Consider the following 27,960-nt stretch of genomic DNA (forward strand, 5'->3'; position numbering starts at 1 on the left):
CATATAAAAGTTAGAAAAGTTAGTTGAGAGAGTTAAGGATTTTGTTGCAGAAATTTGTTCCTTTTTTCTTATTGAAGTGTAAGCATTTAAAATGTATCATATGCACCGTCACTAGATACCTTACTGATGTCCAAGAAGTACTTGTACTATGTACCACCTTTGTACAGTAAATTTTCTATAACTGTATAATTGTATATATGATAAATTTATATATTTACTGATAGGTATAGATATATTTCTCATATGTGTAGGGTTTCTCTTATTCAGTAAATGAATATTTTCATTGTCATATGAGTCGCGTAAATCTGTTTATGAATTTTACTTACCTTTTTTGTATTTTATATTTCACTTTACAATCAGGGGTTTTTTCAATTCTGTTTTTCTCTATCTGTTTTCACTTATGAGTTAAAAGTTTGTTGTACAATCATTTTGTAATGTATGCATGTACATATATAGTTTGTGTGTCTTTTTGTATCATTCTTTTTTTATGAAAGAAAATATATGAAATATGTGCCTTTTTTGTAAGGTATTTATCCCTTATCACATGTTCTCTGTCCCAAGACTTATACAATTGTAGTTATGTTTTGTCACAGTGCTCTGTACTGTTATCGATGTAGTTACTATGCCCAGAAAATGCTTGCAGTAGGATGAAATAAGACTAGTGACTAGTGTCATTGTGATGACATGCCATGAGATGAAAATATAATGAATATGAAAGTTTCACTTAACTTTTTTCAGGTTAAATGTTTGTTTTAAAGGTGCACGATCCCTGGCACTTTTGGATGGTTTGTACTCATGTACTCACTGCCATCTTCATTAAGAGGATCTTTGACATGATATGCATGCAGCTGTCAATCTTTAGCCAGTCTCTCAGCACATTCAGAGTACACGTGTGCTGTGCCGCTTTTGGCTACAAACATCTGATGACGTCACTTCACACAGCAGAAGGCGGAGCCAAGATCTTCGAAGAGCAGCCAAAGTGTACGCAAACCGAGAATCGTCAGAGTTTGGGCTGGGCATTCAGTACATGGCATATGCATATGTGTTGTATAACATTGATATCGACGGGCACCTGGTGCCGTTGGCAGCGATTACGTATGTCCAACTGCTCCCTCTTAAATCTGGGATTCGTGCACCTTTAATCAATTCACTTACAAATTGCAATTAGATTACTTTTTTTTATTTTGATATGACATATGCATGATATGACATATGCAGTTAGTATATACATGAATTCATTTCATAGAATTACATAGTTCTGTATATGCTTCCAAGTGCCTGAAAACATATGAAGTCAGCTTATGTAAAGAAAATATTTATTTTCCCATATTTTTCAAGGTGTTTAACTCAATGGAAAATGCATACCTGAATATATATACATATATATTAAAAGACACACAAGAGAAATGGCTTACAGTGTCGGCCAATTTTAGAGAGAAAAACTGCTGCATTTTTGTGTAATAACTCTTGCCTTGTTGTAAGATAGCTATCATAACCCTTGTCATCTTTCTTTGAACATTGGTATCCTCGATACATTTTCTTTTCAATATTGTGATTGGTTAAAGAGAGTTCCACTGTTTGATCCTTGGTCAGTTACATCAGTCCATTTGTGAACCATACTCGGAACCCTGTTTCACAAAATTTACTCTCAGTGGTAATTTACACCAGACCAAGTTTCAGAAATATAAATTTTCTTTGAAATAGCCTCATGTTCCAACCCGATGGGAGAGTAATTATTTTTGCAGATTAAAAATGATATGATTTATGGGTAGGCTACAACCTTCATTGGGAGGTATGTGTTATCAAAGAGGTATAGAGAACATTAAAATTCACATTGTATGAATTAAGAGCTTGTTTGTGCCTATCAGTTTTGCAAACTATAAACAGTCAATAAGTCGATTTCAACGTTGACTATTGACACTTCTGTTATTCAGTCTCACTTATCAGACCAATGTACACTAAAAGGGTACAAAGGTCCCCTTAGTTTAACTTATGATTTCTACATCCCTTTTGTGTTTGTGATTAATTAATGTGTTTGTCATTAATGTGTTTTAAACAAATTATGTTTTGAAATATGAACAACTCTTTGGAAATAACTGTCTATAGTATTGTGTGAATATAGAGTGTTTTTTCTTCATTTTTTTTTGTAGAACCTTCACATAAAATGTACAAAGTTTATGTTGCCTAGAGTGTATTTTTTAATACTGTTTTCTGTCGTGTAATATTTTAAACGGAAATATTAAAATATGATGTGTGATCCAAACAATTTCTAGTGCAGTCCAACCTTTTATTTTATTGGCTTTACATTTATGCTGTGTGTAGTCCTTTATTGAGAGTTGCAATGGGGAAAGAGAGGAATGTAAATGATAGAGTGAGAGGAGAAAGATATGGATGGATGGATGGGTGGACAGACAGATTGAATTGAATAGCTAGAAAATAGAGAGATAGACAAATATAGATAGGCAGATGGATGGATGGATGGACAGATTGAATTGAATTGAATGGATAGATAGATAAATAGAGAGATAGACATAATATAGATAGGCAGATGGATGAATGGATGGACAGATTGATTTAAATTGAATGGATAGATAGATAAATAGAGAGATAGACAAATATAGATAGGCAGATGGATGGATGGATGGACAGATTGAATGGATAGATAGATAGATAAATAGAGAGATAGACATAATATAGATAGGCAGATGGATGGACAGATTGATTTTAATTGAATATATAGATAGATAAATAGAGAGATAGACATAATATAGATAGGCAGATGGATGAATGGATGGACAGATTGATTTAAATTGAATGGATAGATAGATGAATAGAGAGATATACATAATATAGATAGGCAGATCAGATGGATGGATGGACAGATTGAATTGAATGGATAGGTAGATAAATAAAGAAATAGACTTAGGCAGATGGCTGGATGGACAGATTGAATTGAATTAAATGGATAGATAAATAGATAGACATATAGATAGGCAGATGGATGGAGGGAGGGACGGACAATAGCTAAATAGATAGACAGATATCGTCGGCCTCAGTCCAAAAGGGCCTAGAAAACCCAATTTTGGGGTGATTTATTTATATCTTCGTGTACATCTAGACATGCTTTTTAAAATGATGGCCTTAATTTGTCGAAATTCGTTATAATTATGAATTCCATAATCATAAAGCCCTAAACGAGTATCCAGCTTTTCCGTCTGCCAAAAGGGCCTTACATAGGGCGACATTGTACCCAAGCCAAGGGTATTACCATGCATTACAACAGACCTTTGGGGTTATTATATTCATCGTGCCTTCTTTATGCCAAAACGTCACTATTTTGCGCGCACACTCTTTAAGGGCCCTTTTTCACGAAGATGCGTGCCAGTTATGCCTCATGCCAAAAGGGCGCAACCGTAAATATGCTTAGGTTACAGCCCTTCTAGCAAGTAAAAATGCAACTAAAGAGTCAAACACAAATCCTTAATATACACTTCTCACTGGCTGAAAATCAGGTTGTGTATGATCATGGACCTATTTGTAATAGGTCCATGGTATGATTTACTTTGAGATACATTGCCCCGCGTTACAATTGAGATTTGATTTGCTAAGGTTAAAATTGATTCCAATAGTCTAAATCAGATGGTTCACCCTCAGCATTGATGCAGCATTTCAGCAAGAGAACCAAGTTCTTATAAAATTGAACAATAAAATCGCCACTTGATCTCTAGTTTGTTTGGTCTCATCCTACTTGGTCTAATCACAGTTCGTCTCCAACCAGTTTATCGACTAACCGTTTAATAGGTCTAATTTCCAGTATGGCTATACCCATTTCATGTATCTGTTCCAGGACATTTGCTCTGTCGACAATTGCTCTGCTCTAAATTCCACACACTAATCGAATGACCATCTTCAACTCTGTTTTTAACACTATACCCTACCCTAAATCTAACCAAAAACCCTATTGCAACCCTAACCCTACATCTTAAGACAAAATTAAGCCTGGAGCAATTGTCGCAGGAGGAAATGTCTTGTCACCCATCTGCATGTATCCACTTGGTTAACTCTGGTCTGTATCTCTGTACGTTTAGACGAACTGATTAAGAACCAAATTTTCAGTTTAAGTGTAAAAAGATCAATTAGACCGAGTGTGAATTAGGATATCCGAGCATTAAACTAAATGACAGTCCAAAGGAATATTAGACAAATTAGACCAAGTGGCAAAAGGATAGAAACACCAGTAGACCAAGTGGATTTAGCAATAATGGTGATAGATGATCTTTAAGACTTTGACCATCTGCTTGTAAATCATACAAACCAACTGAACACACAAAACCAAACAATGCACACAACATTAAAACAGTAAAAGCGAGCATCTTGTTTTCTTTATAATCAATATTTTATTTGATTAGTTATGACCATGATTCAATCATTCAGTATAAAAGCCATTTCAAGCCAAAGCTTATCACATTAAAACATTGAATGTATGACAATCGCGTATTAGATAATTGCTACACTTTTAAAAGTACAAGCTGTGAAATTTATTCAATAAGTGGCAATTAAATTGAAGTCAAAGCTACTATTTGAAAAATCAAAGCAAGAAAGAATAAAAAAAACAAGCAAAAGAGAAAATGGTAAAATTGGTAAGAGTGAAAATCAAAGACATGTATTGTTAAGTCGTGTCACACTATTCGATGGATGATGAAACTTTGGATCACCCCCCCCCCCTCTCTCCCTTTAAAATATATGCCAGTAATGAAAACAAACAAAAAAATAAATAACATTGGTAATTAATGTTGGAATACAAAGGCAATAAATAATGAAAAATAACTTGCAAAAATATCAGTGAACTTCTTACTGCTTGCTATTACGTATGCAAGTCACAACTCTATTGAATACAAAGTAAAAGACCACATAGAGATTTCAGAATACAAAACTTTGGCAAATTAAACAACTACTGAGCAAAAATACGAAGGAACATACGCATAGAGTAATAAATATAAGCTCTCTTCTAAATAAGAAAATTTTATTAGAAATATGTAAAGTGAATACATGTGGTTAATTCCAGACAGAATGGTATATTCAGTAACTGGCAGTAATATATCTTCCGTATCACTTCCATTAATTTTATATGTAGAGGACCTGTGATATAGTCTGCAGGCACAGACCCTTGTTTTTCGCAATTCACATAGTGCATCATGCAGAGTCTGAAGTGGTGAGACTAGATTCACTATTTACTGTGGCTGACAAAGACAGAGCCTTAGGCGTCTAGTCTTGACTCTAGACCTGTTATTGGTTAAAGTATCAAATATGAGTCTGTGCTTGAAGACTACCTGTGATACACCTTGTTCATGTGGCACATTACTATAAAACAACTATCGATTCCAGGAAGAAATTGAGCTAAAAAAAACGATGCAATTGTCAACGACACGTCACTGAATCATCAACAAAAACCTTGATTTTAACATAATATTGCTTGCCCTAAACAAATCAGCACAATAATGTGGTACAATTATTTGTGTAATAATTGGATAATTCATGTATATCCCATAAACCATATACATATTTTAATTCAATGAAGGTTGTCAATCTGCCAACTAAAATAAACTATAGTAATCACAAGCTATTCTTATATGAACATAATGAATACATATGCACAAGTACTTGTACATATCAATGTAGTATCGCATCTTATTATCCGTACACAAATATACAAATAGATACAAAACATGATCCCTATAGTGTTTTAAACTTAAATTGAAAATAAATATTTTCCCTCTTTTTCTATTGAAATTTTAGTAAAACATTTAAAAAACATGATTTATTCATCACAATTCAAGTATTTTTTAAACCTTACTTGTTTCTCATCTTCATCTTTAAGTAGTAATTCTTAAACATTTAAATTACAATTTTTTTAATTTCTAGTACTGGTTTCCTATCGATGTTGCAGTTAGTACTGAACTTTTTCATAACCTTTTTAATTCCTAACTCTGGGAATGAATAAAACGTTTAAAACAACAAAATTTCTTTGGCAAGATGCTTTCTAATTGATTAGTAAATTCATTGGAATAAAAAGTGGTCTTGCAAAATTAATTTGTAAATATTTACAATTATAGATACTTTATGTAAAATGCTGATAAAAATACACAATTGATCATGTGGCAGGCCTATTGTATTCTCAATTTCCAATAAATATATTATTTTCATGCATACGGTATGGAGCTCGTGTCTGAATATTTTATTTAATCTGATTAAATACCTTTTAAATCAAGGTATGGGAGAGTGTTTGAATTCTAAAAATAAATAAATGTCAAATGAACCATACACAATGCTGTGGACAGACAATTTCAGACTGCTTAGTCCCACATACATATTTTTGTGTTTTTACTGCATGTGATTCCAAGCAAAATTCTAGACAATATCATATTTTGATGAATATCCTCAGCATAACACAATCACTTATTTAAAAAGACAATTCGCCTGATCAGAAAACAATTTAGCTTTGAATACTAGCTAAGAATATTAAAATTGTGATTTTAAAAAAATATGCAGAGAAATCTCTTTAAAAATAGACAATCCACAATGTACATTGTACAAATATATGGTAGAACAAATTAACATACATGTAGATCTGCAAAGCATCATGACTATTTTCATCTATTCTAAAATTGATTACACAGCATGAAATGATAATTGGAAGACATAACATTTTAACATCGAAATTAAATAACAGCCTAATATATACTTTGCAAATATATAACATTAGCTATGAAAATCAATTTAAGTTTTATGAATAAATACGCGAAAACCAATAAAATTTTTGTCAACCCAATCATGACATATATGTACTACATATATCTTATTCCTCTTTGTGAGAGAAATTGAATAACCAAGGATATAATTTGACTTTGTTCAAATATTGATTAAAACATGTATGTCACTTATTTTTGAGGAGATGCATTTTGTGTATCCTAAAACTAACTTTACTTTTTCTAGAAAGAAATATGATCGGATTGAAACAAATATGCCTGATCAATGTTATAAAGTTTATGATACCCAACGTTGAATAACAAAATCAGTGCAATTATTTCTTTGAGAAACACACACATACTCCAATGTATCCATGATAATTACACTAAAAAGATGTATGACTAGGCACCAAAACGTTGCCAGAGTTTACTTTTTTGTGAGTTAAAAAAGCTTCAAAATTTACAGCTTCAAAATAATGTACAATTAATAAGCATTGGATGATCGAATACTTATGATCAGTGTAAAATGCCACAGAATTTCTTTCCCTTCAGAAGTACAATCTTTTATTGCATATATATGTGCATATCGCCCAGTCAAGCATCATGTCTACAGAACAAGAAAAGATAAACTACAAAAGTATGATAATGTTAACAAATATTTCATAAAACTAGTTCGTCCAACTACACCCAAACTCATGCATCTTCTTTCAAACACTAACAACTAGCATAGATATATTCATTTTTAGTGTATCAAATGCGGTAGTCATTTACCATTCTACAAAAGGTGAATCCCCTTCCCGTGGAGGGGATTCCCCCGTGGCGCATGCTGATTGGATGGACATAGTCAACAGTGTGGATGGGTGGGATGCAGAGGGTGTAATAGAGGTGGTTAGCTCCTCATGAGTCCTTGGCGCGTCGTTTTCATCTTAAGAATGGAGTACTTCTCCTTCGTGAGGATCTTGACTGCATGCCGATGCGTTGCCATGGTAAGATCATATCCATTTACCTAAGATGAAGAAGATAGATGGTATAAAAAAATGGTCCAAAAAAAATACAATTACGTGAGGAGAACACTATGACTGCATGTAACATTGGATCTAATATCAGTATTGAGACAGTCTAGCTCTTATACTCTTCTCCCCCCCCCCCCCAAAAAAAGGGAACAATAATACCAGATTGCAATTGTTATAAATTTGAGCAGTTTATAAAGTGATAGGAATTTTCGATCAATCACAATTTAAATTAATTTTAATCTATCACAACTATTGATGCTTTTTCTTCAGAGTTCTTGCTAAAGTCCAGTTATCTATTAATGCTGTGATGAAAAGCTTTTAGCTCTGAATACATGAATTGAAATTAGGAAGGCAGTGATGCATAAACTTAGCAAGACTGTCCCTTACATATCCATTGTTTGGGTATATCCTGCTCATAACTACATGTATGCCCATTCATCCTCCTCCCTCACTACATGTTTGTTTTCATTACAGATTGAATAGACAAGGCTTATCTATTCAAATAGCTGAAAGGGTTTGGTAGATATAGGCCACAAACAATGTAAACAAGGCTGAATTCATACAAGGCCAATGAAGCTTGCTTCTGTGATAGATGTTGTTCGCGAGCCAAATTCCTTCATATTTGGTGTTTCTTGAGAGTACATATCAAGGTCAATGAATGATAAACAAATGTTAACTGTTCATATCTAGGGGAAAAGAGTGGATGAAAGTACATTTTCATTTACATTAAATTTGGAGTATATATATATATACAGTCCGACCTCTCTTATCCGGCCTCCCCTTATCCGGATCTCTCTATTATCCGGACGCACACTTGCCGAGATTTTTTTTCAATTCAATTTTATTAGTACGTGAGGAAATGAGATTGCAATCTAAACTCAATCCTATACGCAAACTCACTTTGATTAAATATATTTTCCAGTGTAGTCTACCTAAAACAACATTATTTTTCATGAAAATATCTCACCCAAATCACCAAAAGAATTTAGGCAGGATAATTTTCCAGTAAATCGGGGTGCAGTGTAAACATTTCATCACGTTCTCTTGTTGTTTCCCCGGGAAAAACAACACATGTTCGCTAGCTAATGCTCGGCCTCAATACGGACAGCGCCATCTATCATGTTTGAGCCTACAGTCAGTATAACAATGGCTGACATTGCGAAGCTGCGATAGCGGCCGCGATGATCTAATTGTAAAACTTACTTTCATCGAGTCATTCATTCTCTCTCTTTCGAGGTATGCTCGATTTATACCTCAATCATTTTAGCAGGTAAATTATCCAACAGTTTTGGCCATCGTTCGATTTCATTTCCGTAAAAATTACCGCCTATAATTTGCACTGACACTGCAGTGAATACATGTCTGTACCGTACGCCCGGCCCACAACAATAGATAACGTGTAGCTACCGCCGCGTTGCGGGGATCGAGGCCGCAGCTTGCGTGTATTTAATATTGGGTCTCCCAGATCCGGATAAATCCCTTATCCGGATTGGTGCTGGTCCCAATGTGTCCGGATAAGAGAGGTCGGACTGTATAGAGAGAGAGAGAGAATAGATAGATATCTTACCTCCAATAACTTATCACCGACTTGCAAACCTGCCTTCTCAGCTGGCTCTCCTATAGCAACTCTTGAAACAAAGATACCCTAATGGAAAAAAATAATAAAAATTGCAATTTAGTTATGTAAATAAATAACTTTTTTCATTACACCTCCCCCTCCCAAAAAAAAAATTAATCACTCTCAATAAAGATAAATAGTTTATCATAAAAAAAAAATCAATTTATAAATCAATTTATTAAAATTATTAAAAAAACAATTTTAAGCAAAAAAAAATGTTGTCCTAATGCTTTATAATGGTATAATGGTAACAAAAATGAACTGCAAGAAACTGTTACGGTCATGACCAATTGTTGAATAAAGTTTTCATACACTGGCTCAGAATGTCACTGTATTCCAATACTTATACTCAGGTACTTATACTCAGGAACATATAGTACCTGACCTAGTACCACTCTGGCATATTTAGAAGGATCTTTTTTAAAATCATAACCAATAGGTTTATCGCATTTTCAAGTAACAACATGTGTACAAATGAAATTTCTGCCTGTGCAATGTAAATCTACTTCTTGTTACTTACAGATTTGGAAGAAATTTTCAACAACGTTTGGCTTATTTTGCTTCAGTACTTAAATTTCTGCCTGTGCAATGTAAATCTACTTCTTGTTACTTACAGATTTGGAAGAAATTTTCAACAACGTTTGGCTTATTTTGCTTCAGTACTTAAACTCAATTTGAATGATCCCTTGTATTAAGATCACATCAATATAACTTCAAGCTCTTATAAGCTCTTAAGGCAGATACAAACCAATAGTGCCGTCTTGATTCCTCAACTACTGATACCTGGCCGGTTTCCTGAACCATAATGCTAGTGCAGTCTAGTAATATAGACCCACTTGAATGATAACATGCTGATTAACTACTCAATACCTTTATACCGCAATAATTATGCTACCAAGAAGCAAAAAAAATACTTTTCCTCTCAAAACATTTTAGTTTCTCTATGCAAATACAATTATAGGTCAATTCATTCTCTGTAGTATTAGTAGATATCTGAAAACGTATATTTAAAGACTATGGCCCGTATTCTGAAGTCGGGTTTAACTTAAACCTCAGTCTAAGTTAAACTAGAGTCTAACTAAGCCACACTTAGACCGCGGGTCCGTACTAACTCCAGTTTTGCGCGATTTGTGTTTCTGAAACTCCGTTTTAGTTAAACCCCGGGTTTAAGTGTCGTCCAACTTAAACCCGCGGTCTAAAGTTAGACCGCGGGTTTAAGTTGGTGGTCGTAGTGGTAGTGGATTACTGCGCATGTGCAATTGAAGCAGAAATTTGGCCTGCTGCTATTACACATGCGCAGTAAATACAGGCTCCGTTGAGTTGTGATAATCGACTTCTGCTACAAGTTCTTCAACAAGTTACAATATCGAAATATAACCATGGAGGAAAATCATAAGAAGGCAAGGAAAAGAAACTGGGACAGTACTGAAAAACCCCTCCTCGTTCACACCTCATTTAAATAAAAATAATGATAGGCCCTATTCAAATTAATGAATCAATGTATTTCACCAATGGTTCCTACTTGTACTTCAGACTATTTCATTGAATTACTAAAGCCGAGATAAAACACTGATCAAGATCCAGCACATAAAGGAGGGCTTTTGGGGCCCGGGTCCCCATGTAGCCGGTAGTCGAAGGGGGGGCGGTGTGCCAAAAAGAGGAAGGGAATAGAAGGGGGAATAGAAAAGAAAAAAGGAAGGGAAAAGAAGAAACAGAAAAAAAGGAGAAAGAGAAAAAAAGGGGAAATAGATAAAAGAGAAGGAGAGAGGGAAATACAGGGGGGGGGGGGGTGATAGTGCATGATTTGAATAAAAGAGCTGAGGCAACTATTTTATATTTGACCTTTTGGGCGCCAATTTGGTGTTTGATCTGGGGGAGCCAAATTTATATTTAACCTTTAGGGCACTTACTTAATATTGAACCTTGGGAAGGGGGGCCGGGGGGGGGGGTTCAATTGATATTCACGCTTCCACCAAATTATTACTTTTTTAAATAGGCCTACAAGGCCTTTGTCTGGATATGCATTTCTTATCTTCACACCCATGTCTAGGACGTTTTTATCCATGGACAGCGCTAAATCTGTGTCCCTCTCTCAGCCTCATGAAGATCAGAAAGCCCAAAAAACAAAACAAAAACAATTATTTAAAAAGAGAGAAAAATGGGTAAAGTGCATGTAACTTGCACCCCCCTTTCTTAAATTATCGAGAAATGCAAATTAGAACCACCTGCCCTGCCCCCCATGAAAAATTTGTATTCCTAGCTGTTCCATTATAAATGCCACATTTGATGTTTTTTAAGAAAATAATAACAAGGATGTTTTCAGGAAGGGGGTGGATGTTAATGCAGCCCTTTTATCATTGGCATTGAGAAGAAAAAATATGCAGAAAACCTCTTTTGCCACACACTGCTCATTATCACCCTTCATCTCACTTTTGACAATGAATGATGTTCAGGATTTAAACTTTGGCAACTGGGGGGCGTTTCATCAAACAATTAGTCGGTGGTTTTCTCCGACTAAATGTGATTTTCACCGACTAATTTCATTTTCACCGACAATTTTGCCATCACCGACTAAATTCCATTTCATCAAAATTTGTCGGTGATTTTCTCCGACAAATTATTGGAAACCACCGACTAATTTCGTCGGTGGCCTTCACCTACCGACAAAACTTATTTTCACCGACTAATCCAATTTTCACCGACTAATCAGCCTTTTGAGGGCCTTTGCAGCTAAAATCGATCAATTTCAGTTGATTTTGAATATAACATTTTAATAAATTGCTTATTTTTCATTTCATTGAGAAAATTCAAAGAAAATGTATTTATTTTTAGTCAATGACAAATAAAAAGTAGACATTTCAAGAATAATATTTTCATCTTCAAAACTATATTATATCAATCAATACATAGTAAACATCTTCAAATGTACACATTTTTTCAAACATAATTTTCTTTAACCCAAATAAATTATTGTGCACTTTTTAATCAATGTCTGATAATGTCTGAAAAATGCGACCTCATTGACTTTTGTACAAGTTTTTTCAATGTTCATTAGTGTTGTTGGTGTTGCTGCTGCTGTGGTTATCGTGGTTGCTGGAATTGCTGTTTGTTTTTGCTGCTCTTGGTGTTGTGGGTGTGGTTGTTGCATCTCCTGGTGCAATAAGTTATTTTTGCTACTGACGTTGCTCAAGGTGTTGCCTGTGTGGTTGCTGTTGTCATCGCTGCTCCTGCTGCTGTTTACGAGTGTGGCTGTTGCATCTCCTGATGCATTTATTGATGTTGTCGCTTGTGTTGTTGCTTGTATGATTGCTTGTTAGAATCCTTGCTGTTGGCTTTGTTTCTACTGTCATTGTTGCTACTGCTGTTGATGTTTACCACTGTGGTTGTTGCATCTCTTGATGAAGTTATTTATGTTGCGCCCGATGTTCCCTGCATGGTTGTTGGAGCTCCTGCTGCTGTTGATGTTGTCGGTGTGGTTGTTGCAACTCTTACTGCAGTTGTAGTTTCGGCTGCTGATGCTGTTGTTGCTCCTGCTGCTGTCCATGTTCATTGAAGTAACTGAAATGGATTTAATGTATAGAGCATGTGATATTTTATTAATAAAGATATCAATTTCCATCATTATTGATATCAGTCATTTATTCTTAATTTAATTATCATTGTTAAAACTTACATTTTTTATTTCTAATGTTTGAAATAAGAACTTTAAGTTCTAAGTGGTTAAAATATTGTCACCAAAGCCTTATTAAACAATGAAAATAAAAAAGTTAATAACAAACAAATGCATAAGAAAATGATTAAAATTTCCTCTTTTTTATACACAATTGATTTAAATGACTTGGGATTTTCTCATTGGTTTACAAAAGAAAGGGAGTCAAAATCCAAAATTATCACATTTGGTCTTTATTTCTTGAGCCAAATGCCGATTTCATGCAAGAGTCATGTTATCATATTAAATAAAAATAAAAAAAAACATCAGGAACAGCAGCATGATTTCTGAAGCGAGTGCACAATCAACAGGCAAGATCCTTAGGCACCCCCCCCCCTACCAAGATCAAATTTGAATTAGTGAGGTTTCATGACTGCTTTTGTAGGCATTACATTTATACAGGCCTACAAGAGATTTTTTTTTTTTTTTTTTTGGGGGGGGGGGGGTAATCTTCCAGTGTTACTCCCAGACAAAGCAGATGGTGATGGGACGGGGGGGGGGGGGTCTAATAGGAATGCAGAACAATGGAACATTCATTTACTACTTTGGCAATAGAAAGCAAGTCACACCATCTAGCATTGATTGATATTGGTTGTTTTACAACTGTCCAAGAAATATCACCATTAATCCATTAAGCATCTAAGCACTTATAGATGTCATTGTTTTCAAATATTTAAGTAGGCCAAATAAAGAAGAGAGCAGTACCAGTAATTTTTTTTTTTAATGTGACTTTACTTTCTTCGCCAAAGTGAGGCAGTCATAATTAAGAGTGTTTTAACTTACAAGTGACATCACATTTCCTGCCTTCTTGTCTGGCTCTCCTAAACCTTCAACCATTTATACTTGTGTAACTTTGTATCTCATGTCTGTCTGAAAAGTTTGGTTGTAGCCTCCACCTGAAGGAAAAATAGTATTGAAATAACTAATTAAAATATTTGCCATAATCTGGTATTTCTTCTCACATGTATGTGTACATGTCTAAAAACAGGAAATAAAACATCTTTTGATTACCAGGTTTCATATAGAAGGGGGTAAATAAAGGGTTCAAGTTTTTATTATGTTAATAAAAATACAAACAATAGTAAATGGCATATGCTCTGGCTGAGAAACTTAAAAAGTGAAATTATTCCTCACAATGTAGCTTGTATGTACATACACATGAGCAAGTAGTGCTAAATGGATTGGGGGGTGGGGGGTGCATGTTAACTGCAGGGTCAGCGGAAAGGTTTTTACAGTTAGCGGGCTGAGCCGGCTGACCATGCAAAAAATCATAACCAGATGGCCATTTCATATTTTTCAGCCCCCGCACTGTTTTCCAAAATCTTTATAGAAATATGGAACTATGCACTTCATACCTAAATGTTAACTTGTAAATGGCCATAAAATAACACTTTTTGTTTTAATGCATGATATCACAGCCAGAAATAAGATAAAGGTAAAACTAGAAATTAACACCCTTAAGCAATACAAAATGTTCAATTGCTAACCTTTCCTGTGATTTCATCATAACAGTTAAAAAACATGGTTCTTCCATACTTGAGAAGGTTTTAAATAAACAAGACAACAGTACATTTTGATAAGGTGCTTTGAATTTGGTCTAGGTAATTCACTCTTTTTATTTTTACAAGGTTACAATACTTTACAAAAATGGTTCACTTTCTCTGCAGCTTGTACCCTGTACCACCCCCACCCATTTAAACCAATAAGGTTGCAACATAATTTCCCTTTTGTGTACTACTACATTTATGAACTGGATTAGCTGCAACCTTCTTGGAAATTTATAATCCTTGCAATTTTGCAAACTTATTTAATCTTTGGTGAGGAATTATTAGGTGCAATTCCAAAGCTTTATCAATAATATCCTTCTCGAGGTCCCTGAGCCAAACCATAGCCATATATGTGAAAACTGGAACGAAATAAATTGTTGTTGTACGATGACATGTTAATAAAGTATGTGTATTAATATTATGCAAACAATTCAATACTTACCCACTGTCGCCAAGAAGCCATTTTTCTTCATGACTTTCTCGTTCAAGATTTTTTTTCAGTTGGCATTCTCTGAATATTTTGGAATCATGAGTTCCTCCTGGCCACCTGGCAACAAGGTTGATTAGCAGTCCATTGTGATTGCATACTGCCTACAGAAAATGAAATGAAAATAAAATTGCCCCTTAGAAACATATAGTATATCAAAAATACCTCAGGGTCAACTGAAGCAAAAGTTAAAAACTAAAGCACTTTTGATCGTTCGGCCCACGGCCTATATGGCGCTCGTAGGCCGCTAAGTTGTTATCACTGGGCAATTATTTTGGGGGCGACATAAAGATTTTATGTCGCCCCCGAAAACATGATTTTGGGTGATTCGAGGGCGACTTTAGGCATTTCCAGGGCGAATTCACCCGCCACCCCCGTGTATTTTTGGTGAATTATCGGATGGTCTAATACCACATGGTCAAGTGGCCATGAGACCAAGTGGTCATTAGAGTTGATTAGACTAATTGGATATTAGACCAAGTGGTCATTAGACCAAAAGCAAATTGGACTAAGTGGGTTAAGCCCAAATGTTGTTAGCCCATCTGATGATTAGACCAAGTGATAATATAGTATACCATCTGTCAGTGAACCTATTTTTTCGCTGCTTTTGTTCTACTTTAAGCTACATAAAATATTTGAACTCAAATTCATTTGACCGTGAAATTCTTCCAAATCTTTGTGCTTCATAAGAAGCATATTAAATCATGCATATACAGGATGTACTTTGCAACACATTTCAAAATGAATTTTCTCATAAACTGATAAAGAGTTCCCTAATCAGGTTTTTTGCAGTTTTAGTTAGGGTACTTAATAAATAATAAGGAACTATTCTTTCATAATAATAATAACCTTGAAAATACAGCTGAAAATCATAAAAATCAATGTTGCGATACCTCTCCTCGTATTTCTACCCCAGATTCGATCAGCCATTTTGTTAAGAATTTTGAAAATGAAAGGAGAGGTATCAGGTACATCATGACAATTTTTCAGGGTTTTTAGAGGTTCCAGTCTGTGCCTCGATGTCAGGATGCTGACACACGATGATAGACCTTCATTCATATAATCGTGGTAAGTGCATAATTTCTGTTTTCACAATTTTCTTTCCAAGTAATTGTGACGGTGTGACCACATACCCTAGTCCCGTGAGTATGTGTATTTATGCACGGTGGGCTACTGGGCTCCGGCCGGAGCTCCCTGCCTGGCCCCTGGCTGGTTAGAAGGATTGTAGTACGGGCACTAGCGGTGCACTGAGAAGGAAAACCAGTGCGTACGATAACCTGTCCCTGGCCTGGGTTTATTCAAAATAAATGCCATGCACGCAGACCAAAACTTCATGCCATACCTCAAAAAGCTCAATTTCGTTATCATCATCATCACCACTTAGAATTCTAACACTTAAACTTACAATTACAACTAACGTTACAGGTACAGCTATTTGCTTGGCATTCGATTCGACAGTTCCCGTAACATCGTGGTTGACTTGGCTAACTCGTGGATGCTATTATCGATGATCAACTGATCAGAACAGCTGATTATCGATCACATGCAGAGCGCGCTACGCTGCAGGGTGAGTCATTTTGAGCGATGATTCAACTAGGCCTACCGTAAGGGCACTAGTATTCAACCCGTTTGGAGAGTTTCCTCAAATATATAGAAATATAGAATTTACCTGAATTTCAGACCCGTCTTATTTCCAAGAGCAAATGCTGGTTATTCTTTTTCCGTTATTTTTTTATTCAACCAGTTGACTGTGTGCGCGGGCGATCGAATTATACGGCGACGGATTTTGGTACTAGTATTCAACCCGTCGGCACTAGTATTCAACCTAGCGATGAAAGATGGCCCTGTCTCTCAATCTGCCCTTGTCCCATCCGACTATGGACTAGACCATTTGAGATGAGACCAAACAGGGAATTAATCAAAGCCAGAGACTTACATAGATCTAGATCTAATTTAGCAATCTAAACCCTTTTGAGATTTGCTATCAATCCTCACTAGGTTGAATACTAGTACCATTCAGTGCAAAAGGCCATCGCCGCATAATTCGATCCTCCGCGCATACAGTCGACAGATTGACAAAGAAAATATCGACGACAGATTACCCTGGAAATAATAAAGGTGTGAAATTAAGATAAATTCCCTATTTCTAAATATTTTGGGGAATATGTCAAAATCTTTGAATTATGCAGGGTTGAATACTAGTACCCATACGGTACCACTTTTCTACAATAATTCTAAGTTTATGAAAATAAACGATGTTAGATCTAATGATCAAAAGAATGTAAATGCTGATCGACTTACCAACTGCGTAAAAACGCATGGCGGTGAGAACTTGAAGGTGCTCTGGCACCGCATTAGTGCGACTTGTGTGTCTCTCCAAAGCTGGCGTCAGTTCCTCGATAATGTGTAACGCAGTTTGCTTCGTGAAGCGATACCGCTGCAGAAATTCGTTGTTCTCATAATATATGAAAGGGGTTTTTCCTTTCCACCAATGGCCTCTCGATCTGTCTTTGATTCCATTCGAGCATTTGCTCTCCCCGTCGCAAGGCAGCTAGCAGATCAGCCATTTTGAAAGTTAAACCATGGTTTAAACTACCCCTAGGCGGAGTCTAAATTTTGCGCAAGTTAGACTCGACTTAGACCGAGGTTTTAAGTTAAACCGGACTTCAGAAAGTGAATTCTTAAACCCGCGGTCTAAAGTGAGATTTAGACTGGAGTTAGACCGGACTTAAACCTGAGGTTTAAGTTAAACCCGACTTCAGAATACGGGCCTATGTATTTATAACACACAGTCAATGAGAGACCACACACAGTTCACTCCCCCTTTACTAGACATTTACTCATACATGTGTGATCTCATTCATGTTAAGCGATCTAGTTATAACCTAAGATCTAATTCCAATAAAGTTACCCATATCCCAAGATGTCAAACCAATGCTGGCAAGTGTACGTTCCTAGCCACTGCTCCAAGAGCATGGAACAACCTCCGAAATTCTATAAAGAACGCAATTTCACTCGATGTATTCAAGAAAAATCTAAAAACACATCTTTTCCATTAACGCCTGCTTGCCAGCATTGGCCTTCCAATATTCTTTAATTTCTCATTCACTTTAATGTCTATGTTTTTGTTTCATTGTAAATTCTTTATATATATTCGCTTTGTACCTTTTCAAGAAAAGGCGCTATAGAAATGTAATTATTATTATTTCAAGACTATATTACCTGATCATTTTTGATGAAAGGGTTCTTGGAACTATCCTGATCAATACCTCCCACAACACTGAAGCCTAGCTTTGAACCATCCTTGTGAAGTTCCAGCTCAATCTGAAAAGCAAGTATAGACCATGCACCTCATTTAAACCATTTGTTTGAATTATAGAATATTTCATTTTTTACAGATTTTACAACAAGGAATTAATCATTGTCTCACTTGACAATGAGGAAAAATTATAATATTTCATATCATAAAATACAAAAGAAATAGTGAGTGGATGATGCCATCAGTCTCTTCATTGGCATACGGACCAGGATGTGCATACGACTGCTTTGTGAAATTAAGCGAAACTTTAAGATGTCTTAACTTTCTTATTTTAAATCAAATTTTGATGAAATCTTTAGTGTTATGCTTGTTAGATTATTCTCTTTTTATTCAAATCAACTTTTTGTTGGGGTGAACTTGTCCTTTTAAAAAATCAAACTGTTGAATTTGAAAATAATAAATGCATCAATTCTTCTTAACTTTGCACTATGCATCTCTGCCATCAGACTGCCAATACAAATGTATACTTCTAAGTCTTTGTTGGCTATATTTAGCAAATATACCCAGCAATGAGTAAAGTTTATTTTGACAAAAAATTCAAGGAAATTTACTAAATATGCACTTGGTCTAGTGGATCCAATGGCGACATTGCTATTTGTGCAAGAATAAGAATTACCACAACACCAGTGAAAAAAAAAACGCTTTGATTGTGGGCATTATACAAGTAGCCCACTGGCACCACGCCTGGTGGAAATCATGACAATGAATTCGGTGATTATGCAATCAAATTTGATATTATAGAACCTTGTTTATATTGAATGATAATACTTGATACAAATGATAGGGCTGCACAGACACTAGACAGCTGGCAGCCGTCTGTTTCGAGGATCAGTTTTTTAACATTTTTTTTTTTTTTTTAATTTCTCCTCATACACAGACGGCTCGCTAGCGTGCAGCCACCATTAGGGGACTTGCAATGCAAAATACCCCCGTCGGGGCTCTTCAATTTTTGTCTTTAATGAGTAAAAATTTTGAAAATTCACGCAACCAAAATGCAAATTAATATTCCCTCTTGGCATCAATTGCCAAAAAACCGAGAAAAATCAAGTTAAAAGGAACAAAAACAGTGACTTACCTCGGCTGTCGCGCAAATTCACTTCCCCGTTTTATCCGATCTTAAGTACATAAACATATGGCCATTGAGTCCCCTGTACAGATCGCGCTAGAACTTCGGTCTCTGTATTTGGTGAGTGAAGCCAACGGAGTTCAGCTGAACAACCAACATAACAGAGACCGAAGCTTTTGGTCTACACAGACAGTCTGTGCTCTGCCTCTGGCAATTTTTAACTTAATTTTATAATCTAATGTATCGTCATTTGAATGAAGATCTACCCCACGTCGCATGTCGGCAAAGCCATAGCCCCACTCACACATATTGCGAGGTTAGTATTATAGTAGTATACTACTAACCTCGCACCATGAACCGCGTTTGGCAGTGGATTTCTAACTAGTGGGTCGCGCGTGCTGGGATCTCACTTCTGGCGTCCACAACACACAACTTCTATGGCTTGATTTTTCTGTGCGCGGTCACTCACACGTATTGCGAGGTAAGTTACTAACTAACTGGTGCGCGGTGGCATGTAATGAACCCTTGGGTGCCATAGCCCATGCCATGGCCATGCCCATGGTCGGATTCAAATCATAATTTTTACTTCAGAAGTTCAGTCTAAACCTGTCTAAAAAAAACCCTCTAATTTAAGGACGTTCCACAGTTAAAGTGAAATCCATGTCATTTTCACCAAACTTTGCACATAGATACTTTAGAACCTTAATATTCGAAATATGCAAAAATTTACATAGGTCCATGTGCTTGATTTTTTGCTATAGAGCTTCAAAGTTCACCCAAATTGATGTTTTTAAGAATTGCGCATTCAAAAGAATTTGGCATTTTTAGACCGCCGCAGATTACTACAATGAGTTTAAACCTATATTACTCAGTCAAAATACATGAAAAAGTCATCAAATTTCGCAAGAGAGTTAATAATTGTATTGTTAGAATGGAGAATATATTTATAGTGCTATTTGTTTGCAATTTTAACTTTAACAGCACTGTAAGTTCTTAAAAATGGCGTAAAAGATAACAAAATCCCAATCTAAAAAATGTAAAATTTCAGTAACAAACTACAAACGTACAATAAATACTGCACTTTATTCAAAATCCATGTCATTTTCACCAAAATTTGCAGAGTTGTAGAGGAAGGTATACCTAAGAGGTACAAACATTAAAAAATAGGGGTTCATGTGCTTGTTTTTAAACTATCAGCATTTTTATCAGAGCAAATGTGCTTTTTAAAACACCAAAAATGCGCCGAATGCTTAGTATCTATGTGAAGAAAAAATCAAAACCACTCTACCATTTATTCAAACTCGGGGTAATATTCGTGATTATTGGCAGCACTGCAGAGTAAAGTATTTTGAAATTGTAGAGAATATTTTTTTGAATGGTCCATGAAATAACTCCATTTTTTATCTTCATGAAATAACTCATCGGATCTGCAGTTAAAGTGCAGAAGATGAGAAAAATCAGCTCATACCCGCAGTTAATTAATCACCTGTTCATTCATTGTGACGTCAGCGCGCAGAGTGTAAACTATGCGCAGATCATAATGCGCACAAACATAACTGTGGAACGTCCTTAACTGCTTTAAAAAAAGTATTCCTTCAAGTTAAACTAACGAATTGAGAGCTGATCTGAATACGCCACTTGTTATATCGGGTTAGAAAATGTGGCCAGTTATGTCTATGACGTAAACCTGGCTTTATTTGAGTGATGTGCTTGAATTGCGAGGAACCTCGGCTCGCGCTCGGGCCCTATCGCTTCGCAGGGGAGCGCAGTGCCGAAGCCCTGGCTCTGGTTTAACCAACGAGAGCGGCCGCGCCGTAGGCGCTAGCTCGTAAAAACTGGGTGTGTCGCCGACCGACATTCCTCTCAATCAAATTCATATCTCACAACAGAATGAATACTTCAAATTAAAAAAAGAGTAAATAATAATATATATCTTACAAATGGAACTCCTGTAGAAGGATCCAGACTCATAGTCATACTCGTGTAAAATGTTGTCCTCTGTTTGAAAGTGTTTGACAGAATGAACGCAAAACTCCGTCGACTGTCGAACGCAGCGTCTAACTTTATGGTGTCGCCAAGATATCAAATCGCAAACAAAAAAATGTCGCTATATAATACCGAAGCTCAAGTCCGGACAACAGTTGAAACTCGATAAGACGACAAGGTTTTACATCAAGACAAAATGATGAATATGGTGATGACGATGACTTGTAAAGTCAGAATGCGTGGGACAAGGAAACAAGCTGATTTTCTTGGATAAACCCAAACTGAATCGCATTCATCAGTTGAAGTCAGTGGCGGACCGTGATCCGGCCCGGAGGAGACAAAGCATTGGAGGCCGGCACTGTATTGTTTGTGAACAATGCTGTGCCCCTCCAATGCTTGTCTCCTCTGGGTCACGGTCCGCCACTGGTTGAAGTGATTGACTGATGTTAATTTGACTGTTTGTTTCGTTCTGAGATTAAGTACATTCATAGAACACAAATTATTGAAAACTCTATCAACAATGCTTTATTTTAGCTTTGGCTTAACCCAAACCCAGTGGTGGCATATCAGGACTCAGAACAATTTTTAAAGAATGGTGCCGGTTTGTTTTTTAAAGAAAAGTTTGACAAGCCAAAAAAAGGGGGGGGGGACATTCCCAAGTGAAGATGATTTTGGTCAGAAAAAAAGAATTGACAAGCAAAAAAGGGGGATGGTTTCGCTTCCACATGAAAGTAATTTTGAAGCAATACTCTATACATTACAAAATACCAACAACATTACCAGGAGGTGCTTCACCCCCAGCACCCCAGGCCCATATGAGTCGAATGAAATGAAAAATTCCGTGGACCGTCTCATTTTTTACGAATTTCCGCCCTTTGGGCCGCAATTGAGTGTATAGTGCTTTGTTTCTATAGTGACTATAATACCAAATGGGACTTTAAATTGTGCCACAAAGACCAACCTGAGAATTGTTTTAAAAATAATAAATAACTAAACTATCTTCTTCGCTATCTCTCTTGATCTTTGTTCCGACTCTTGCGAAATGAAAAAAAAATCAGGGGTCATATCAATTTCATTTGAATAAATAGAGTAAAATCTAATTGGCATTGACGTAAATGATTTTATCGAGATTGGATGTAAAATAAGAAAGTTCGTAATTTTGGAAGTTTAGCTTAATGTGGTCGGTATAGATATGAGGGGATGACGACACACTCCCTTTTTCTTATGTCTCGAAACAACTTAACTTGTCGACTTTCAAGAGATTGTAATCTTATTTTGTCTCTGACAAGTCGACTTTTTAAGTTTCAACAAATCGCCTTCTCGTCATTTTCTCCCATCTTCTCGTCTAGGGCACTTAGGCCTATAAGGCTCCGTGCAATATTATATGAATTGCATTTTACCTTAGATATTTTAAAAATAAAAATGTGGCGATCTTAATCATTTGGCTTGATAATGTAAATTAAGGCACATAAAAATTAATTTATACTAGATGCGTTAAACTCGTGATTCAAGAAAAAAGAACAACTTTGCTTAAATTATAATAATTCTACTCGACATTTCACTTTCTTGGCTGGAACTTACGCATAAGAGCATGTTTTAAAGAATCCATATTTCATTGATTTTAATGAAAATAACAAATTGTATATACCGCATTACGTTTTATACTTGCATAGAGCCCTTCATTGGGAGGGGGATTTACAGGAAAGGAAGCTAGCCTAATGGCATAGAGGCCTAAATCTATAAAGGCCTCCCTTGCCTCGCCTCACTCCCGCCTCACTCTCGCACACATACACCCCACAGGCTTTGGCGCGGTTGTAAAAATCTGATGTCAGATAACGGGCCTCTGCATGTCTCCATAAAAAAAAATGTAAGATCAAACAAAAAGTTATTAAATTTCTATTCTTAGTATTAAATATTTTTATTTTATTTATTTATTCATTTTTTTTTTATTTACAGTTTTGCTGATACGGGCCGAAGAAACGAGGGCCAGCCGGGGTGCATGGGCTTCAGCCCCCCTCCCACTTTTTTTTCTCCAAAACCACGCGGTACAAAAATGTAAATATGTAACCATCTGATTGTGATTTTTTGCATGGTCAGCCCCTCTACTTTCAAAACCGTTCCACGGCCCCTGGATATCATGCATGCCCCTTCCCTTTTTGCACGGATAGGCGTGGTGCATTTTTAGGTTGCTAATAATAGGGGATAATAGGCCTATTGCAAATATGGGGGGGGGGCACATTTTCCCAATGAAACTATTTGAAAAGCCAAAAAAAGAAAAAAAAAAGTTTTCAAACCAAAAATTAAAGTATATTTCGTCCACATTGGTGGCACATTCCAATATGTATGAAACCAAAGCTGGGCCCGGTGATCTGGAAAAAAAATTCATATAATTTAAGGGGAAGAGTCTATGAGAGTAAACTCCCATCCATTTTTATATCAAAATGAGAGATCGAAAATTTATGGTATATTTTCACAATTGGCGCTTCATAACTTTTCATCATTTTATCATCGGCGGTTTTTCAAAAATCTGCATCATTAATAATTTACTGCAATATTTTGTGATCCATGGCGTCCAGTAAAGACTGGTACATGAAAGATGTAAGTGCAATTTGCTGTGATTGTCTTGAGTAGCTATTCATCATTATTTATGTATCAAATTTAAAATGTAAAACTTTGGGTCTTTGTCAGTTTGTGTCTTGTGAAGCAAAAATGTCCACCACCACTGCACTGCGGGCACCACATGTCACGATTAGCGAAATCTGTGTGCATTGTTTCCCCGGCCTGTCGGCGTGGGCGAGGATTGAGCGAGCGCTCTATTCCTCTGCACTGCATGCGCAGGTTTTTTTTAGACCTATCTTCGACTTTTTTGTGTGTTTGTTTGTGCTGATTCAATGAAATGAAACTGTATTGTGATATGTCTCATACATAGTCAGATTACATACATGAGAGAATGATGAAAAAATTTGCTAGAGTAGTCAGTCAGTAGCCAGTAGAGGCGCACGGCCAATATTGGATAGGTACGCTACTCTAGCGCGAGAGGGCGCGATTTTCGCGTCATCATTTTCGCGTACGAAAATGGCGACAAGCTGCTTCGGGAGCCGGTGCGAGCAATAACTGCAAGCCCTATTTGAGTCTCCTGTCTAGGATGGTAAACGTATATCAATGGGAATGAAAACGATGACATCATCTTCCCAATGCATTCAGCTATACTGCACGGTTAGCTCTTGCGACGGAGGATCGAGATCGGAACAAAAATTGCACTAAAACAGTCTGTAAGTACAGTTTATGCATCAAATCATCATTATATGTTATTTTCATGGAATTATCAGACATATTACGCTAAAAATACATATGCTACTCGAAAATTGAAGTCGTAAGCTTTCATTTCTTACCTCATTCATGGCAGCATTTCTTGCCACCATTTGCCACGGCCGAATGTTAAACGCCCTTGCTATTTGTTTCGTGGGATTTTTTTTTAAGTTTGGCGACGCGTTTCGCGGGCTAATTCATGGCGGCTGCTAGGGTTTTTGGTTGCCCGCGGTGTGTAGTCCTGCGCATTGGAATTTGTGTAGCAGACCGTCTACCGTGATATGTCTGGTATTTCTTTGATTAAAAAAACTTTTTCTTTTTTATAAATTAGGAATTGAAAACCAGACACAAATGTAGAAATCAGAAATATATCCCACACTGACACACATTCATTTTGATTGAATAAAATATTGAAAAAAAATGGCAAATGACGCAACAACTTTCTGAATCTTCTCGAAGTACCTAACGTTAATTTTAGCCTTTACTTTAGGTAATTTACTTTAAGTTTAGTCTTGATTTATTATTTGATGATTATATTCTGTTGAAAATTCATGTAACATGATTTCTTTTGGCCTAATCAAACTTTACATTTTTATTATTTTAAAAATGAATGGCCTAGATCTAATTTAATTCATTATCATTTTAATTTTCTTTTGTTTTCATATTTTATTTTCATTCAGATTAATTTCTTATCTCCATTTGAGCATGGCAATACTTACTGATCTGAAGTCGAGGGGCCCAACAATGAACAGACTTGGGCTGAGCCGTCGAATATCTGTGGTTCCAAGAAAGCGTGATGGAAATGCCGCCTTAAAAAAACCAACCCCACCTCTGCCTCTGGGCTTTGTTCTTGGCGATCCTGCATTCCATTCAGACTGCAACTTTAAGCAGGAATTGTTCTACCAACTACTTAATTATTCACAAATGTGAATTGCAGCTTTTAAATTGACAAGAAAGAAACAATTGATTTATCTCACCCCCCCCCCCAACTGTCTTCTAACATTTTCTATCACCCCAAACTAACACTTTTTTTTCTTGTATGTCTGTTTAAATATTTTTATTTAGACTTTATGTAATTTTTTCATGATTTATTTAAGAAGTATGAGCAAAAAAAACAAACAATTTGGCACATGCAGTAGAGAAGAGAAGGAACATAGTGTTAAAAAAGGATACACATACAGATCTGAATATTAAAATAAATTTAAAAAAGAAATGACAAATCCACACTGACACATGAAAGTATTCATCTTATTTTTTTTCCTTGTTGGCATTGGTTACATTAATCAACTCCACATAAAAATATAAATTGAATATTTTAACAGTATTAATGAAGTTGCTCAATAAAATTTAAAATTAGGTATTCTCATTGGAGGTAATGGTTGATACAGATGGGTGGGTGGACCTGCAGCCACTAGCATACCTATGGGGGGGGGGGCAGACTGCCCCCCCCGACGAGTCACAACCCATGCAAGGGACGTATCCCTGCCCCCCCCCTGATGAGCCACCGGCGGCCCCCTCCTTTGAAGTTTAAGACCTTTTTTTTTTGCTTGTAATTTTTTTTCTGGTGCAAAATGTACTTAATAACCTGTTGAGGACCTTTTTTTTTTTTTTGGCTTGTAATTTTTTTTTCTGGTACGAAATCCTTTATTTGTGGTTGAAGACTTTTTTGCTTGTCAAATTTTTGGGCGGACGATTTTGCCCCCCCCCCCTGTCCTAGGTACGCTACTGCCTGCAGCTCTATTGTTTTATTAGATTTTCATTTTTTTATTGCTGGGGGGGGGGTGTATTATGTAGAGATGAAGCCAAATGATCTTATGAGGCAAGATTCAATGTACAGCTCAATATGATGCATGTAAAATGATTTGAAATATCAATTAAGAACTGGAATGATGAATGATATGAATATAAGAAATATATTAAATGCATGTAAAGTGATTTATTAAACTTTTGAAATATCAATTAAGAACTGGAATGATGAATGTTATGAATATAAGAAATCTATTATATGCTAGTTCATCACAACTTTAGCTGGATCTTGCTGCAGAAAGTGCATCGTGTAGTTCTACAAATATCTCGGGTGAGAGGCAGTTTGGCAGAGCGGATGCAATGCTTCATAGGGCCCCTAACATTTCTGTGGTAAGGTCGAATCCAAACTGATGTTTTCATCGAATGATACAGCCTCCTGGCTACAAAAATTTCCTGTAGATGAAAGAGAAAACAAAATAATGAATGCAATGAAATTGGGAAAAAATGTGAGGCTAGAGGAGCAAAAACAAAAGCAAATGGTTGTAAAGTTAGTACAGGAGAGGAACAAAATGAGAAGAAAGGAACAAAATGAGAAGAAAGGAACTCACAGAAAAGGAAACAAAACAGAGAGACAAACTTGAGACTAGCTCCTTTAAAAAAAGTTCTGTATGGTGTACTATGGATCTGTAAAAATATTTTAAAATTATGTAAAGTTTCAAGGATTGAGCATGCATAGGAAATCACGTAAAGGCAAGGATATCAAGTCACAAATAAAAACAAAAAAATGAGGGGGGGGAATGGGAATTACATCAACCCCCCCCCCCCCACCCTACCTCTCCAAAAAAAAAAAACCGACTTTAATAACTTGTCAAAACTGTATCTAGTATCAGCTTATGTTATTACCCTTTTTAATGTTATTGTTAGGGATCGAGAGAAAGGATGAACGCGGGGGGGGGGGGGGGGGGGGGGTGTGCATTTTTCGGTTTCATATATTCAAGCATCAGTGTACTGAAGGGGAAAATGTAACATAGGACTACAAAAAATTGCGGTGGACAGACAAGAAACAAGAAATGATGATTAAAATGAAAGAAAAAATTCTCGATCTCAAAACAACTTGAAAAAAGAAAGATGCAAAACCAAATGTTATCAACTCACTTACATATTATATTTGAAATCCATCCCAATGGTCTTCCATGTCGTAATTGTGCACTGTAATTCAGATAATCTAGTTAAAACATGTGAAATTAACTTCAAGTCTCAAATTAATCGTCTTGCAAAACAACAAAATACTCCGATATATGCGTATCATGAACGCACATGCATATTTATGAGCGCCGCGAAAATGACCAATCTCATTCACAAATGATGCGCACTTACGCTTCGTCACCATGCCGCGAGAAGCGTTTATGCGCGA

General features: G+C 36.2%; 1 protein-coding gene and 1 long non-coding RNA gene across 2 annotated transcripts; both read right to left on the reverse strand.

Annotated features, from left to right (window-relative positions):
- Positions 1-4,374: 4,374 nt before the first annotated feature.
- On the reverse strand, positions 4,375-21,798 carry LOC129270926 (tax1-binding protein 3-like). Its single transcript, XM_054908262.2, has 4 exons — positions 21,444-21,798; positions 18,343-18,444; positions 9,327-9,404; positions 4,375-7,752 (listed from the first exon to the last, which is right to left on the reverse strand). Exons 1-4 carry the CDS (start codon positions 21,480-21,482, stop codon positions 7,636-7,638), a joined length of 336 nt encoding a protein of 111 aa, XP_054764237.1. The 5' UTR covers positions 21,483-21,798; the 3' UTR covers positions 4,375-7,635.
- On the reverse strand, positions 12,243-16,629 carry LOC135156025 (uncharacterized). Its single transcript, XR_010295172.1, has 4 exons — positions 16,526-16,629; positions 15,076-15,224; positions 13,870-13,982; positions 12,243-12,935 (listed from the first exon to the last, which is right to left on the reverse strand). It is a non-coding gene; the product is annotated as an uncharacterized LOC135156025 (long non-coding RNA).
- Positions 21,799-27,960: the final 6,162 nt, after the last annotated feature.

This window comes from Lytechinus pictus, chromosome 11, assembly GCF_037042905.1.
Source record: "Lytechinus pictus isolate F3 Inbred chromosome 11, Lp3.0, whole genome shotgun sequence".
NCBI classification, from domain to species: domain Eukaryota; kingdom Metazoa; phylum Echinodermata; class Echinoidea; order Temnopleuroida; family Toxopneustidae; genus Lytechinus; species Lytechinus pictus.

Bases quoted from the DNA above. Each gene is read 5' to 3' on its own strand.
- LOC129270926 (XM_054908262.2), bottom strand. From the start codon at position 21,482: ATGACTATGAGTCTGGATCCTTCTACAGGAGTTCCATTT. The intron at 18,445-21,443 runs GTAAGATATATA...CTTGCTTTTCAG, and splicing joins CTTCTACAGGAGTTCCATTT to ATTGAGCTGGAACTTCACAA. The intron at 7,753-9,326 runs GTAAGATATCTA...TCTTCATCTTAG, and splicing joins TCGGTGATAAGTTATTGGAG to GTAAATGGATATGATCTTAC.